This window comes from Equus przewalskii, chromosome 3, assembly GCF_037783145.1.
Source record: "Equus przewalskii isolate Varuska chromosome 3, EquPr2, whole genome shotgun sequence".
In the NCBI taxonomy this organism is placed as follows: Eukaryota; Metazoa; Chordata; class Mammalia; order Perissodactyla; family Equidae; genus Equus; species Equus przewalskii.
In genome coordinates, this window is record NC_091833.1 from 17,324,617 (window position 1) to 17,340,427 (window position 15,811).

The 15,811-nt window shown below is 49.8% G+C and overlaps 1 protein-coding gene across 2 annotated transcripts; it reads left to right on the forward strand.

Moving 5' to 3' along the window:
* The first annotated feature begins 3,575 nt into the window (after positions 1 to 3,575).
* On the forward strand, positions 3,576 to 15,536 carry CES3 (carboxylesterase 3). 2 transcript variants are annotated; one of them, XM_008509144.2, is made up of 13 exons: positions 3,576 to 3,948; positions 5,013 to 5,217; positions 5,324 to 5,462; positions 5,630 to 5,763; positions 6,294 to 6,447; positions 6,553 to 6,657; positions 7,340 to 7,441; positions 7,834 to 7,971; positions 12,747 to 12,827; positions 13,919 to 14,066; positions 14,750 to 14,899; positions 15,052 to 15,130; positions 15,237 to 15,536. In XM_008509144.2, the coding sequence occupies exons 1-13, from the start codon at positions 3,867 to 3,869 to the stop codon at positions 15,430 to 15,432; spliced, it is 1,713 nt and encodes a 570-aa protein (XP_008507366.1). In that variant the 5' UTR covers positions 3,576 to 3,866; the 3' UTR covers positions 15,433 to 15,536. The 2 variants fall into 2 exon arrangements, with proteins under 2 accessions (XP_008507366.1, XP_008507373.1); XM_008509151.2 differs by having other exon boundaries at positions 3,586 to 3,878.
* Positions 15,537 to 15,811: the final 275 nt, after the last annotated feature.

A 15,811-nucleotide genomic window follows, 5' to 3' on the forward strand; every position in this document is an offset into this window, starting at 1 on the left:
TGTTTCCTGGAAGTAGGATTGAGGGGTCAGAAGGTCCAGGCATATCTAGGAGAAGAGAGTCTTGTCCCCTGGCTCCCAAGGGCCTCTCCATCCAGGGAGGTCTCCTCTTGCCTTTTGGAATTCCCCTGGCCAGCCCCACCTCCCCTGCTCCCTCTGCTGAGCATCCCTCAACGCAGGATAGGCAGACACATCATCAGTTTTCCTACTTACCTCATTGTTTTCTCTAAACGTTCCCCACACCCCCTACCCCCCATCCCCCCCACCCCCACCTCCACCTCCACCTCCATTCCCCCCACCCCAACCTCCATCCCCCCCCCGACCTCCACCCCCCGCCACCCGCCCGCCCCCGCAAAAAAAAAAAACCCCTCTCATATTGTATCTCAGCATGCAAGGCTACCAAACTGTGTTCACCCTGCCTCTTTGTTCCACCAAAGCACTTTCTTTCTGTATAAGAGGCTATATCCCTCTTCTCGTAGACCCAGGACTCCCTCTAGGCCCCTACCTCTGACCAATTTGTCCTCTCCGGGCACTTGATTTCCCAGGGGGAAAGTTCCCCTTCATTCCCTCCGCGGCATTTAAGTCATAGAGCCTCCGTGAAGCTGGGCGTGAAGGATGGAGATTCCCGCATTGCCTGCTCTGGCCACCAGATGGCGGACAAGGATAACCTTAAGCCTGAACGGGCTTGAACTGGGAGAGGGATGGGGCTTTCCTTTTGGTGAACGCTGACTGGTGCCTAATGCTTCCCCAGCATCCTGAAGGCATTTATTGAGCACTCATGGCATGCACGCCTCAGTGTGCCTTTCAGTCCTGCTGATGCACAGCATGCTTCCCAGAAGTGCGTTCTCAGGACTAGTTTTTACGACTAGTTTTAGTAACCTTATTTTTTAACAGCTTTATCGTGGAATAATTTATGAACAATTAAATTCACCCATTTTGGGTGTACAGTTAGATACAGTTGGGTCACTGTATATAACATGCAACCACTGTCACATCAAGTTTTAGAATGCTTCTGTTGCTCCAAAAACGTCCTGCGTGCTCCTTGCAGTCAATCACTGCCTGACCCTGGTCCCATGCAACCACGGAACTGCTTTCTGTTGCTTTAATTTGCCTTTTCTAGAATGTCATAGAAATGGAATCATTTTTTACTGGTTTCTGTCACTTAACATAATGTTTTTGAGATTCCTCTAGTAGTTCTTTTCTTTTATTGAGTAGTATTCCATAAACAATATGCCACATTTTATCTATTCACCAGTTGGTGGACATTTGAGTGATTTCTGCTTTTTGGCTATTTTTTTTTTCCTTAAAGATTGGCACCTGAGCTAACAACTGTTGCCACTCTTCTCTCTTTTTTTTTTTTCTTTCTGCTATTTCTCCCCAGATGCCCCCAGTACATAGTTGTATATATTTTAGTTATGAGTCCTTCTAGTTGTGGCACGTGGGATGCCGCCTCAACATGGCCTGATGAGCGGTGCCATGTCTGCGCCCAGGATCCAAACCAATGAAACCCTGGGCCGCCTCAGCGGAGCACACAAACTTAACCGCTCAGGCACAGGGCCGGCCCCTTTAGCTATTTTTAATAAAGTTGCTGTGAACATTTTCAGACAAGTCTTTGTGTGGACATATGCTTTTATTTCTTTTGGGTAAATAGCTAAGAGTGGAATTGCTGGGTCATATGGTGAGTGTATGTTTAACTTTGAAAGAAAACGCCAAACTTTCTTCCAAAGTGACGATACCATTTTGGCGTCCCCACCAGCCTTATGTGAGGGTTCCAACAGTTCCATGTCCTCTCCAACACTTCATCTTATCAGTCTCTTACATTTGATTAATTCTAATGGGTGTGTAGTGGTATCTGATTGTGGTTGGTTCCCTGTTTTTCTGTGTCTCTCTCCAATGCTTGCACAAGCCTATGAATCAAGGTTCACGGATCAAGGTTAAGGGAGAGAAAATGGCCCCGCCAAGGCTGCCAGAAGCATTCAGGCAGCTGCACTACTTCCTTTTGGAGGAGAGAAGTCTGAGCCTCAGGCTTTCCAGTTCTAGGTACCAGCTGGAACCCAGGAGAGAATCCGGTATCTTGTCCAGGCATGACTCTCACCTTGTTCCTCACCAAGCCAGCACTTCCAACTGTTTGATTTAGCAAATATTTGCCAGCACCCCGCACTCTCCACCCATCCTCCCACCCCCACTCCCAGCCAGCCATATTTCTGACACTAAGGCCCAGAGGTGAGTCCTGCCCTTCCTTGAGGTGGGAGTCTCGCAAGCCAGCAGGGAGACAGACCCCTGCCCTAAGACAAGCTTCCATTGGCTTTGGTTCTGCACCTCGAATTTTCACACATGTAAACTTACTTCAACCTAGTGAGGTGGTTCCTATTTACATCACCGTTTTATGGATGACAAAATTAGGCCCAGAGTTGTGAAGCAACTTGTACAACATCACACAGCTAGCCCTTGGCAGAGCCAGGATATGAACGCAGGACGTCTAGTTCTTGAGTCACATTTTCCTGGGATTTGAGTTGTTAATAGGAATCTTCCTGCCCTTTTTCCCCCATCATCCCTCCCTGCTGATCTCAGCTCCTCGTGCCCAGGAGACTTAGGGCCCCTTGAAGGCAGTGCCCTGCTTCTGCTCTGTCACTGGAGGATCCTCCAAGAGAGTGGGCCTACATGAGAAAGTCACGCCCAACACACACCCGGGGTATCCTCAGTCCTGGAGCTCCACGGCAGCACTGCTCAGGCCCGGGGTCCTGAGCTCTGTAAGAGTGTCATCCAGCAGCTGTGGAATAGAGCTTGTCAGCTTTTCAAAACGTTGAACATAGAATTACCATATGACCCAGCAATTCTACTCCTAGGTATACAGCCAAGAGAAATGAAAACGTAAGACCACACAGAAGCTTGTACACAAATGGTTAGAGCAGTATTATTCATAACAGTCAGAAAGTGGAAACAACCCAAATTCCTATCAATGAATGAATGGATAAGCAAAGTGTGTTATAGCCATACAGTGACGTATTACTCAGGCATAAAAAGGAACGAAGTGCTGATATGTGCTACAAATCGAGTGAACCTCAAAACATTTATGCTAAGTGAAAGAAGCCAGATAGAAAAGGTTGTATGGTTACTTTTATGTGATATATCCAGAATAGGAAGTCCACGGAGGCAGAAAGCAGATTAATGATTATCAGAGGATGAGGGAGAGATGATGGAGTAAGGATGGGATTGGGGCATGATTACTTAATGGGAACAGGGTATTCTTCTGGAGCAATGAAAGAATTTTATAACTAGAGAGGCGAGTAATTGCACAAAAATAAAAATACGCTAAATGTCACTGAATTGTTTACTTTATGAGGGTTAATTGTATGTTATGTGAATTTAACCTCAATTTTTCTAAAAAAAGAGTTTCAACTTCAGTTCCCTCCGCCCTGCATCAGAGCACCCCCCCGGCAGGCAGGACGGGACACCAGTCCCTACCCTAGGCCTGTTGGCTCACTCGGAGTGGCACCAGAGTCATTGGCCACCACTCCCTCAGGCTGGTGATGTGTGTGTCTTGCAATGAGTGCACAGGGTCTCACGGAAGTCATTGAGTCAAGAGAGCTGGGATCTGACCCTGGGGCTGCAGAGCTCCACAACCCAGGCTCCTTCCCTTGCCTGGGGCTGTCATATCAGCCAGGCCCCTGTGGGGCACTCTCTAGCCCCAGCCCCTCCTCCCCCAGCCTGAGCTCCAGGCAGTGGATCTTGGGGCTGGCCACTAGCCAGGCAGGCTGGTCCACTGAGGTTTTCGTTACATAACCCTTTAGAGATTGGTTGTGCTGGAGGGCAGGGACTTCGTTCCACCTTCTGCCAGTTCTGCCCACAGTTGGTTGTGAGTGAGGAGCATGGGAACACTGGTAAGAACTGGATCCAGGGTCTTGGTCTGGGTGGCCTGTCTGCTCCTGGCATTCCCCGCCACACCCCCTGGTAAGACACAGCTACAAGACCTGCAGAGGTGGGAGCTTCTGGGTTGGCGGGAGGAGGCAAGAGTGAGGTAGGGACAAGGAAGGGTGGGCTGCCTGCTCAGGGAAGGAGCCCTCACTTCAGAGGAATGCCAGGGGTTGTGCATCCTCTCTGGACAGGGGCTCTGCCCTTGCCATCATGTGTGAGATGGACACACATCAGTAGCCCTGCCAGGACACATGATTGTCCGTATGTTTAAAGGGAACCCGGGATTTGTTTTAATCAGTAAGACACAGACACAGAAATGACTGTCATGAAAGGGGAAGTTTATTCACAGTTGCCTAGAAACAGGAGGCACATAGGAAAGCAGAGGGTGAGGGAAAAATGTGGGCAAGAGCCTTGTCATTGTTTCCTGGGGAAGGAACAGGTGAGGCAACCTGAGCAGGTTCAGCTTTGGCTAGTTTGAATAATCTCAGTGGGCTTTGGGGCATGGGGCTTTCTCTAGTGTCTGGTACCTGGCCCTGGAGTGATTAGAGCAGGTGGTTAGTGGCCTGGAGCCTGAGGGCCCCACAGAGCCCACTCTGGGCTCTGGATTGCTTGATTCCCATTTGAAAGTCGCACATCCCGGTGAGTTATTCAGTATTTCGAAGAGTTGGCTAGCCCTAGGAGGGGCAGTCCCTCCGGGGTCAGCAAGGCTCCAGATGTCAAAACTTCAGAATAGAGAAAATAAAAACACATGGTTATCACATCTTATTTAGCAGATGAGTAATCTGAGGTTCAGAGAGGGTGAGTGGCTGGCCCAAAGCCTAAGGCTCCACAGATAGGTCCGTGGGTGCCAGGAGAGCCTGGTTCCTTTACTCAGGGGGCTGGTTTGGCCTGGAGGAGAGTGGTAATGTTGCGGACAGACATAGGGAGGAGAAAGTAGGGGGTAATCATAAGGCCCATCTCACAGGCCTGCTGGGAAGTTTAGTCAAAGTGCTGTGTGAAGGTGCTCAGAACAGGGCCTGGAACAGCAAGTGTTCAGGGAGTGAAAGTTTCGAAAGTCCATCTGCCACCCCATGCCCTGCGGCCCCTCTGTCCTGCCTCAGGGTCAGAGATCACTCAGCCTGAAGTGGACACTACCCTGGGCCGAGTGCGAGGCCGGCAGGTGGGCGTGAAGGGCACAGACCGCCTTGTGAATGTCTTCCTGGGCATCCCGTTCGCCCAGCCACCACTGGGGCCTGGCCGGTTCTCAGCCCCACGCCCAGCGCAGTCCTGGGAAGGTGTGCGAGATGCTAGCACTGCTCCCCCAATGTGAGTAGCCCCCGTGGAGGTGGGCGAGTGGGCAGGTTGGCAGGGGTCCAGCTGCCAGGGCTTGTGGGGCTGACCCGCTGGCCCTCGGGCTCATCATTGGCCGCAGGTGCCTGCAAGATCTGGAGAGAATGAACAACGGCAGATTCGTGCTGAATGGAAAGCACCAGATCTTCCCTATTTCGGAGGACTGCCTGATCCTCAACATCTATAGCCCAGCTGAGGCCACAGCAGGGGCCGGGAAGCCCGTGTGCAGCCCAGAGGGCACTGTCCACCCATCCAGCTCTGCCCGGCCTGCCCCCTCCCCCTCCCTGCTCCCAAAGCACTCTGGGGGTCCCCAAAATGCCCTGGGCTGGTGGGTGGGCAGCTGGGGCCTGAAGAGCTGAGGATAACAGCCTCATGGCCATCTCTGCAGGTCATGGTATGGATCCACGGGGGCGCTCTCTTGCTTGGCGCTGCCACCTCCCAGGATGGGTCAGCCCTGGCCGCCTATGGGGATGTGGTAGTGGTCACAGTCCAGTACCGCCTAGGGCTCCCTGGCTTCTTCAGGTAAGGTGGCAGAGGGCGGAGGGCGTTGACTGCATTGAGCAGAGGCCAGCTTGTAAGATGAATTGGGGATCCAAGGTGAGAGTCCAGAGCTTAAATGGAGCTCTCTCAAGCAAACAGGGTGCCTAGGGACCAAGCGCCCCTCCCCCATGCTGTCTGGGGCAGAGTCGGGTGCTTCCTGAGGCTCCACCTAGGGGAGAGGCTCGAACACAAGCAGCATTATCCAGTGAATTTTGTCCTTTGGGCAGAACGTGTTGGCTCTGACCTGGGGCCAGGATCCCAGCAGAGGGTGAGGGAAAGGAGCAACAAGCTCTGCCAGCCACTTGAGAGCCAGGGCAGGCTGCCCAGTCAGGCCTACCCACACCATGTGCTGGGCACGTGGATACCAAGTGTGGCTCATAGCCAGGCCAGTCTTGGAAAGCAGGGGAGGGCCTGGAGTCCTACTGGCTGATTCAAAGCACACCTGCAAAGGCTGAGGAAAATCTGCCAGGGGGAGCTAGCCTGCACTAACCACTGTCCCACCCTACCCCCAGCACTGGGGACAAGCACGCAGCTGGTAACTGGGGCTTCCTAGATGTGGTGGCTGCTCTGCACTGGGTACAGGGGAACATCACCCCCTTTGGGGGTGACCCGAACTCTGTCACCATTTTTGGAGGATCAGCTGGTGCCTGCATTGTCTCTGCCCTGGTGAGTCACTCCCGGGGAGACTAGCAATGGTTTCTCCTGTGGTCCCAGACCTCCAAGCTCCTCTGCCCTCCTCTGACAGCCGTCTGTCCTCCACACTGCCTGCAGGTCCTGTCCCCGCTGGCTGCAGGGTTGTTCCACAGAGCCATAGCACAGAGTGGAGTCATCACCCAGCCAGGGTTACTGGATTCTGACCCTTGGCCTCTGGCTCAGGTCTGCATTTATTTCACTTTCTTGCTCAACATGTACCTGCTTCACCCAACCCTGTGCTTTTCCTGGAATCCCATAGTGGGTGTTACCAGTAGTGAGCTCCTTGTTGGCAAAGAGGGACCCATCAGGATGAAGGAAGCTCACACTGCCTTTGGCAGCTTAGAGAAAACCACCAGGGCCACCTGGGTATGAGATGATTCAGGAACCCCTCTCTCCAGACTCACTTCCCACTGACTTCCCGGCCCTGCTCCAGCCTCAGCACCTACCACCACCCCCTCCCTGCCAGACTGGGCATGCTGGAATCCCTCCCGTTCTAAACCTTATCTCATTTTCTTACTCACTCCACCAAACTTTACTGACGCCACTGGCTCTAGGAATATAGTTAACTAGATAATGACACTGTTCTCAGGGTGGGTGGGGGGAGGTAAATGGGATTCAGCCACACTCACAGATAATGACAGTGATGTAATGAGGGACTCATGGGGTGCCTGGGGACCACCCAAGCTGGTGGGCAAGGAATGCTTCTCAGGATTGGTGGCAGGTCTCTGGCGAGTCTTGAAGTCCCATCTCTGACATCGGTGACCAAGCTCTCCTACAGAGGCATCCCCTGTCTTCTGGAGGCAGTGGGATGGAAGGTGGGGGTTGATGGATGAGAGGGAGGCAAGACACTTTTGTCTGTCCCCAGAGCTTCGCAGACTTCTTGGCCTGCAGCTCCAACTCCTCAGCTGAGATGGTACAGTGCCTTCGTCAGAAGGCAAGCAAAGAGCTGATCCTTCCCAAGACGATGGTATGCCTACCCTTGGGGTATGGTGGCGGGCAGTGGCATAGAGGGAGTCCTATCCAGCTGCTGTGGGAGCAGAGGGACAATCAGCAGCCTGGGGTGAGGCTTGGGGCAGCCACCCATACGGGGAAGGGGCTGAGGGCCCAACTAAGCCTGGGGGTGTGGACGGAGGGCCACCCCAGCCCTGAGGGCGGGGCCTGTCTTCCAGGTGAGAGGCCTGCATGGAAGCATCGGTTGCCTGGTCTCCTGACTCCCTTTGGGCCCTCTAACCCTGGTGGCCTCCAGCCCCTCTTTCCCTCTAGGCTCAGCCACTCAGGCTTGCCACTGGGTGACCCCTGGGTCCCATCTTTTGAAGCTGGGGCCTGACTGGAAGGCCCCTGCCTTGCTTTCTCCTGCAGAGAATTACAGCTGCCTACACCATTGATGGCACCTTCTTTCCCAAGACCCCCAAGGAGCTCCTGAGGGAGAGGCGGTTCCACTCTGTGCCCTTCCTCCTGGGTGTCAACAATCACGAGTTTGGCTGGCTTATCCCCAGGGTGAGTGTCCAATGACCCCTGTGCTCTTCAAGGCCCTGCCCCAGCCAGTCCTCTTCCGCCTCAACATCATCACCACAGCCTGTGAGCAGAGCACTCCCATTTGATAGGTGAGAAAGCTAAGGATCACAGAGGTTTAAAGGATTTACTCAAGGTTACCCAGCTTAATTTTCCCAAAGCAAATGTTTCCTTCTTGGGGACCAAGCTTTTGCACAAAGTGGGCTTCTGGGCAGTGCTGATCCGAGGCATATTCCTGCCTTGATGTCTAGTTTATACATCAGGCTCTGTGAGACTGATTAGCATGACTCTGTACCTGAGAGACTAACTGGCTGAGATGCTCAGGCTTTAGACAACATCAAGCCACTAGGGGACGTCATGGCCCTAGTGCCTTCCAGTCCCTTCCAGGTGCACAGAACTCCCCACACAGAGTGTCAACATCATGCTTTCCTCCTGAGCATCTTGTCATATCCTTCTCACACTTCCACCCATCTTCACAGCAACTGATTTAATGACTGCAAAGCCTTCCACAACGGGAGGGTCCCATCATAAATTTCCTTCATTTCGGCAGTTGGGCAGCTTCTAGTTTTTACCACTGAAGCTAAGAGTGCAGGGAACAGTTTCATGTCCACAGCCTTTGTCTTCTGACTTATTCCTTTAGAATTAATCTCCAGGAGGGGCATTTGGGTGCTTGCTGGATGAGAGGCTTGTGCAGTCTTGACCCTCAAGGACAAAGATTGTGGAAGTTTCCAGGCCAGTCGTGAGTGTGTGTGTGTCTGTGTGTGTCTGTGTGTGTAATGGCAGAAGAGGGCTAGGGGAAACAGTGCCCTGGACTCTGGGAGGCAGCCTTGTGCCCACACTGTCAACCTGGAGTTATGAGTGTAACAGTGGAAGAGCCAACCTAGCTGGCTCCCAAGACCTGGGCGAATCTGCCTGGTGTGGAATGCTGTGCCCGGGGCCCTGTGGCCAAGGATGTTTCCCAGGAATCGGGTGGCGCGGAGAGCTGCTCACCTCATCGCTGGTGCAGGCTTTCCCTCTCACTCCCCTTGTATCCAAATGAGCACAACCATAAATTTTTCAGCCAGCTAGATGTTTACTAAACATCCACGGTGAAAGCTTTAGCCACGGAAAGCAATTCGTACCCACTATGGAGACCTCTCCACTTCTTACGCATTGCCATTGGCGCAGCGCTTTCCCAAATTGCTACTCCAATTTAAATTGCTGCCAGTTACTTGGGTGTACAGGTTTTCTTGCAACTTTATCAGCATTTGCAGACCATAATTATTTGAATATCAACTTTATTGAGATATGATTTACACACCATAAAATTTACCCTTTTAAAGTGTGCAATTCAGTGGGTTTTGGTATATTCACAAAGTTGTGCAACCATCACCACTATCTTATTCCAGAACATTTATATCACCCTAAAAAGAAGCCCATACCCATTAGCAGTCACTCCCCATCCCTTCCTCCCTTGGCTCCTGGCAACCACTAATCAACCTTTTGTCTCTGATCTACTTTCTGTCAAATCTATGGATTTGCCTATTCTGGACATTTAATATACAGTCATGCGCCGCATAGCAACATTTTGGTCAATGAGGAACTGTGTGTACGATGGTCGTCCCATAGGATTAGCACCACACAGCCTAGTGTGTAGAGGCTGTACCATCTAGGTTTGTGAAAGTACACTCTATGATGTTCGCACAATGACAAAATTGCCTAATGACACATTTCTCAGAACAGATTCCTGTTGTTAAGCAACGCATGACTGTAAATAGAATCATATAATATATGGTTTTTTATGTCTGACTTGTTTCAACTAACATAATGTTTTCAAGGTTCATGTATGTCGTAGCGTGTATCAGTACCTTATTCTTTTTTTATGGCTGAATAGACCATTGTATGGATATACTACATTTCACTTATCCATTCATAGACGTTCGGGTTGTTACCACCTTTTTGTCTATTATGGATAATCCTACTGTGAACACACGTACAAGTTTTTGTGCAAGCATGTTTTAATTTCTCCCGGCTGTACACCTGGGAGTGGGATCGCTGAGTCTTTAATCATTTGAGGAACTGCCGAACTGTTTTCCAAAACAGCTGCACCATTTTACATTCCCACCAGCAATGTATAAAGATTTCAGTTACTCCACATCCTTGTCAACATTTGTTATTATCTTTCGTTTTGATTATAGCCATCCTAATGGGTGTGAAGTGGTATCTCATTGTGGTTTTGATTTGCGTTTCCCTAATGACTAAAGATGAGCATCTGTTCATGCAACTTATTGGCCATTTTACATCTTCTTTGGAGAAATGTCTATTAATATCCTTTGCCCATTTTTAAATTGGATTATTTGTCTTTTTATCTTGAGTTGTAAGAATTTTTCATATATTCTAGATACAAGTCCCTTATCAGATGTATGATTTACAAGTATTTTTTTCCCATTCTGTGAGCCATCTTTTCACTTTGTTGATGGTGTCCTTTGCAACACAAAAATTTTTCATTTTGATGACGTCCAATTTAGTTTTCCTTTTGTTGCTTGTGTTTTTGGTGTCATATCTAAGAAAAGATTGCTTAATTCAAAGTCATAAAGGTTTACCTCTATGTTTTCTTCTAAGTTTTAGCTCTTACATTTAGGTCTATGATTCACTTGAAGTTAATTTTTGTATATGGTGTGCGTTAGGGATTCATTTTCATGTGGTTATCCAGTTTTGCGTGCATGATTTGTTGAAAAAACTATTCTTTCCTTATTATGTTGTCTTGGTACCCTTATTGAAAATCAATTGACCATAAATGTAAGGATTTATTTCTGGACTCTCAATTCTATTCCATTAATTTATACATCTATCCTTATCCTACTACCACACTATTTTTTTTTCCTGAGGAAGATTCTCCCCAAGCTAACATCTCTTGCTGATCTTCTTCTTTTCGCTTGAGGAAGATTTGCCTTGAGCTACCATCTGTGCCAATCTTCTCTATTTCGTATGTGGGTCACCACCACAGTGTGGCCATTGATGAATGGCATAGGTCCAAAACTGGGAATTGAAGCTGTGCTACTAAAACAGAGCATGCTGAACTTAACCACTAGGCCACGGGTCCGGCCCCACACTATCTTGATTACTGTAGTTTTACAGTAAGTTTTGAAATTGGGAAGTGTGAATCCTCCAACTTTGCTCTTTTTCAAGATTGCTGTATCCCTTTGCTAGGGCTGCCATAACAGAGAACCACAATCTGCGTGGCTCAAACAACAGAAATTGTCTCACAGTTGTAGAGGCTGGAAGTTTGAAATGAAGGTGTCAGCAGAGTTGGTTTCTTCTGAGCACTGTGAGAGAGAATCCATGCCTCCCTCCTGGGTTCTGGTAGCCTCAGGCATTCCTTGACTTTCTCCTTCTGTCTTCACATTGTCTTCCTTCTGTACTGTCTGTCTCTGTGTCACAACATTGTCTTCCTTCTGTACTGTGTGGCTCTCTGTCACAATTTCCCCTTTTCACAAGGATGCGAGCGTATTGCACTACGGCCCACCCTACTGATTACTCCTGTAATCATCTTAACTTAACTTGACTACCTCTGTAAAGGTTCTATCTTTCAATAAGGTGACATTCTGAGGTACTGGGAGTTATGACTCCACCTATCTTTTTGATGGAGATACGACTCAATTCATAACAATTGTTTGGGCTATTCTGGGTCCCTTGCATTTCCATATGAATTATGATCAGCTTGTTGATTTCTGCGAAGAAGGAGCTGAGATTTTGATAGGGATCACGTGGAATCTGCAGATCAATTTCGGGAGAATTGCCATCCTAACAATATTAAGTCTCCCGACCTATGAACACGGGATGCCTTTCCATTTAATTGGGTCTTCTTTAATTTCTTTCAAGTATGTTTTCTTGTTTTATTGTACAAGTCTTACACTCCTTTTATTAAATTTATTCCTAGGTATTTTATTCTTTTTAATGCTATGGTAAATGGAGTTGTTTTCTTACTATCATCTTCAGCTTGTTCATTGTTAGTGTATAGAAATACAATTGATTTTTGTATATTGATCTCGTGGAACAACATTCTTTAAAAGTTTTGCTACTTTAGCTTCTGTAGCCTTTAGTTTTAGTCCTTTAATTTCTAGTGAAGATTAACATCTCCCTTTGGGTGTACACCCTTTGTGTTTATTCATCTGTGAATTCTCTGTTCCTGTTCTCACAAAGATTAACAGAGACCCTAGCAATCACGAAATTGACTTTAATAGCTAAGATTTCCACAGCGCTTACTCTGTCAGGGCTTTTATGCGTACAAACTCAGTCCTCTCAACAATCCTATGAGGCAGGTTATTGTCATTCCTCTTTTACAGATTAAGAGACTGAGGCACAGAGACTTTAAGTAACTGGCCTCAGGTCATGCACTGAGTAGCAGAGCTGGAATTTGAACCCAGAGTCTGTGCCCTTAAAACTGTAAGATACAAAGCCAACATTTGACTTTAAGGACAACATTTTTAACTTTCCCTGTAGCCCCTGCTACAGCACCTGGAGGTCCTGATGTTATTTTATGAAAATATTGAACAAATTCTGGGGTTGCTGTTAACACTTGCCTGTTATATTTGATGCTATTTCCTCCCTCCCCAATCTGAGGTTTATGTCTTCGGGTCTGTGGACTTGTGGGTTTGGCCACACTTGGCTGTGTAATGAGTTCATGGGCAGAGGGCTGTGAACACTCACCTGCTCATGGCTGGAAGTGGGACAGGGGGCAGAGATCAAGCTGTACTGAGAGGGCCTTGGTGTCCCCGCAGGGCTGGGGTATCCTGGACAAGATGGAGCAGATGAACGTGGAAGACGTACTGGCCACGTTGAGGCCCTACTTAACCAAACTGGTGAGACAAAAGGCAGGAAGGAGTAGTCCAGTGGGTGTCCTACCGAGCACAGTCTCTGCTCCTACCCTCCAACACCCACAGCTACCCACCTACCACCAAGCCCCTTGGTCCAACTGCTGACTTTTAGTTCTACCCAGGAATCCCCTTGGACATGAATCAACAGGGTTCTCAGAGGAAACTCATCATCATCATCATCACTGTCATCCTAGACTGCCCCTTAACGAGCAAAGACTATGTGCCAGAGACGGTGCTGTGCTGAGCACTAGGAGGGGCATTCATCTCCTACAATCCTCATCACAACCCTGGGAAGTAGGAACTGCCGTCATCCCCATTTTACAGATGAGGAAATTGAAGCTCAAGGGCTCCTGGTGGGTGAAGGGCACAGGCGGAGCTTGAGCCAGCTCCGTCTGATCTCAGAGCTTCAGCTGTTAAGATCACGCTGTCAGATGTAGAGCCAGGTGGACCTGAGGTCAAATCCCAACCCTGGCTACTTGTCCACAGTTATCCTAACCTTTGTGAGCCCATTTCTTCACCTGTAAATGGGGACGATGTTTCTCACCCACATGAGCTGTTGTAAGAAGGAAACTGGAAGCTGCATTTGAAGAGTCTACCAGGGAGCTGGCACCCAGGAGGTGCTCAACATCTGCACATTTCCCTTCTTTGGGACCTCCAAAGCCCTCCCCATTCATACAACCTCATCACTGCTCTCTGGAGCTGTGGGGATCCCCCATGATTTGTCCTTTCACTAACTTCCTGCTTAACTTCAACTGAGCATCTGCTCCAGGCCAGATAACTCTGTACTAAGGACTTCACATAGGCTGCTAAGGCATCCTGCCAGGCAGGAACTGACTTTCAGAGAGGCTCGGCAACCTCTCTGAGGTCACACAGCCAAGCAGTGACTGCAAAGCCAGCTTTTGACTCCAAATCTGACATTATCCCTCCCAGACACCACCTAGAACCCCCAAGGGAGGTAGGTGGCTGGCCCCCGGCACTTGAGCCCTGGAACATGAAAGAGGCCAGGCCGGAGGGTGTGGGGCTTCTTCGGAGGGTATACTGTGGCTGTGGGACCTGAACCTAGCCTCCTGCCCCAGGATGTGCCCCATGAGGTGATGTCCACCATCATGGACGAATACCAAGGCAGCAGATCACACGCACACGCCAAACGCGAGGCCTTCCAGGAACTGTTGAGCGACATTATCCTAAACTTTCCCATTTTGAATTTCTCAAGAAACCTCCGAGGTGAGCCTATCCCAGCCCACCTGTCCCACCCTTCCCACTTTGGTCCAGGAGCTGAGTTATTGTAGGTGATGGGGTCCCCCTCCCACACCGCCCTCCCCCCCCACTGCTACCCCCACACACTGCTTCCTCTCTGGGATGCAGTGTCACAGTAAGGAGAGGTGACTCTGACAGGGCACTCTGCAGAGGAGAAAACCAAGGCTCAGAGAGGTGCAGTGACTTGTCAAAGGTCACCCAACAGGGCCCATCACCAATTCTCAAGGATTCATTTGACTCATGAGTGATTTTGTCCACTTTCAGCCCTTCTCTGGGTAGAAAAGTCTCTCTTCCTCCAAGCCTGGAGGCTAATCCCCAACACAGCCCTAGAACAGCTCCAAGTTCCTATCTTGGTAACCTGGGGCAAGACACCTAACCCCTCTGTGCCTCGGTTTCCTCATTTGTAAAATGGCAATAATAATAGAATCTAATCCATAGGTTGTTATGAGGATAAAATGAATGATGACACATAAAGAACAATTACACAATGGTGCTCGACCCCTGGCAAGTGCTCAGTAAATGCTTGCTGCCATCATTTTGTCATCATCATCATTATTACTGGCATTGGTGCTATTATGAGCCTATCCTGCCAAAGGTAGGACCTGATCAGGCTGTGGGTACCTAACTCTGATCCAGCCCTCTCTCCACAGATTCTGGGGTCTCTGTCTTTTTCTATGAGTTCCAGCATCGGCCCAGTTCCTTTGTGAAGATCAAGCCAGCCTGGGTGAAGGCTGATCATGGGGCTGAGACTGCCTTCATTTTCGGGGGCCCCTTCCTCACAGATGAGAGCTCCACACTGGGTAAGGACAGACAGACTTGCAATCCCTAGGCTGCCAGGCTCCAATGGGCCGTGGTGGGGCTTGCAGGAACAGAGGTATCCAGTCAACACAGGAAACCCTTGAGTCCCCTCTAGGACCCACCTGACCCTGATCCACATATGTCCCTCTCATAGCCTTTCCAGAAGCCACAGAGGAGGAGAAGCAGCTGAGTCTCACCATGATGGCCCAGTGGACCCACTTTGCCCGGACAGGGTGAGTTAGTGAGCAGGCATGCCTGGATTTGGGCCTAGATGACTCAGATCTGCCCCCAGGGGACCAACACAGGAGGTCTTGGTCTTCATTCATTCCTCTCACCCAGGAACCCCAATGGCGAGGGGCTGCCTTCTTGGCCCCCATTCAACCAGTCAGAGCAATACCTGGAAATCAGCGTGGTGCCACGGGTCAGCGAAAAGCTAAGGGAAGCCCAAAGGCGGTTCTGGGAAGAGATATATCCCACCAAGATCCGGCAGTGGGAGCAGAAGCAGAAGGGCAGCAAGGCCCAGGAGGAGCTCTGAGGCAGGGCCTGGGTCTTCTTGGCTGGGGGCCAACCCTAGGGGTGGCAGAGTCCCAGCAGGGCAGCCTCCTTCTCCCCCTGCTAAGAAACATTTACGCAAACCAAGCTGGTGTGTGGTCCTGTCCCTTAGAGCATCAGCCCCTCCATGTGTGGCATTGTGCTCTTTTGAAGTATCATCTGCTTCCCTCCTTGGGATCCTTTGCACAAACTCCTCCTTCTTCCTGAAGCGCCTTTCCCATTTGCTTCACTGAAAGTTCCAGCTCATTCCTCAAACTCCCCAGAGGAACCTCCTCCTCCAGGAAACCTTCCCTGTCTTCTCTGGGCCTGGCCCTGAGTCTGTGTCCCTTACAGCATAGCCCACTCTAGGCTAGCACTCTCTA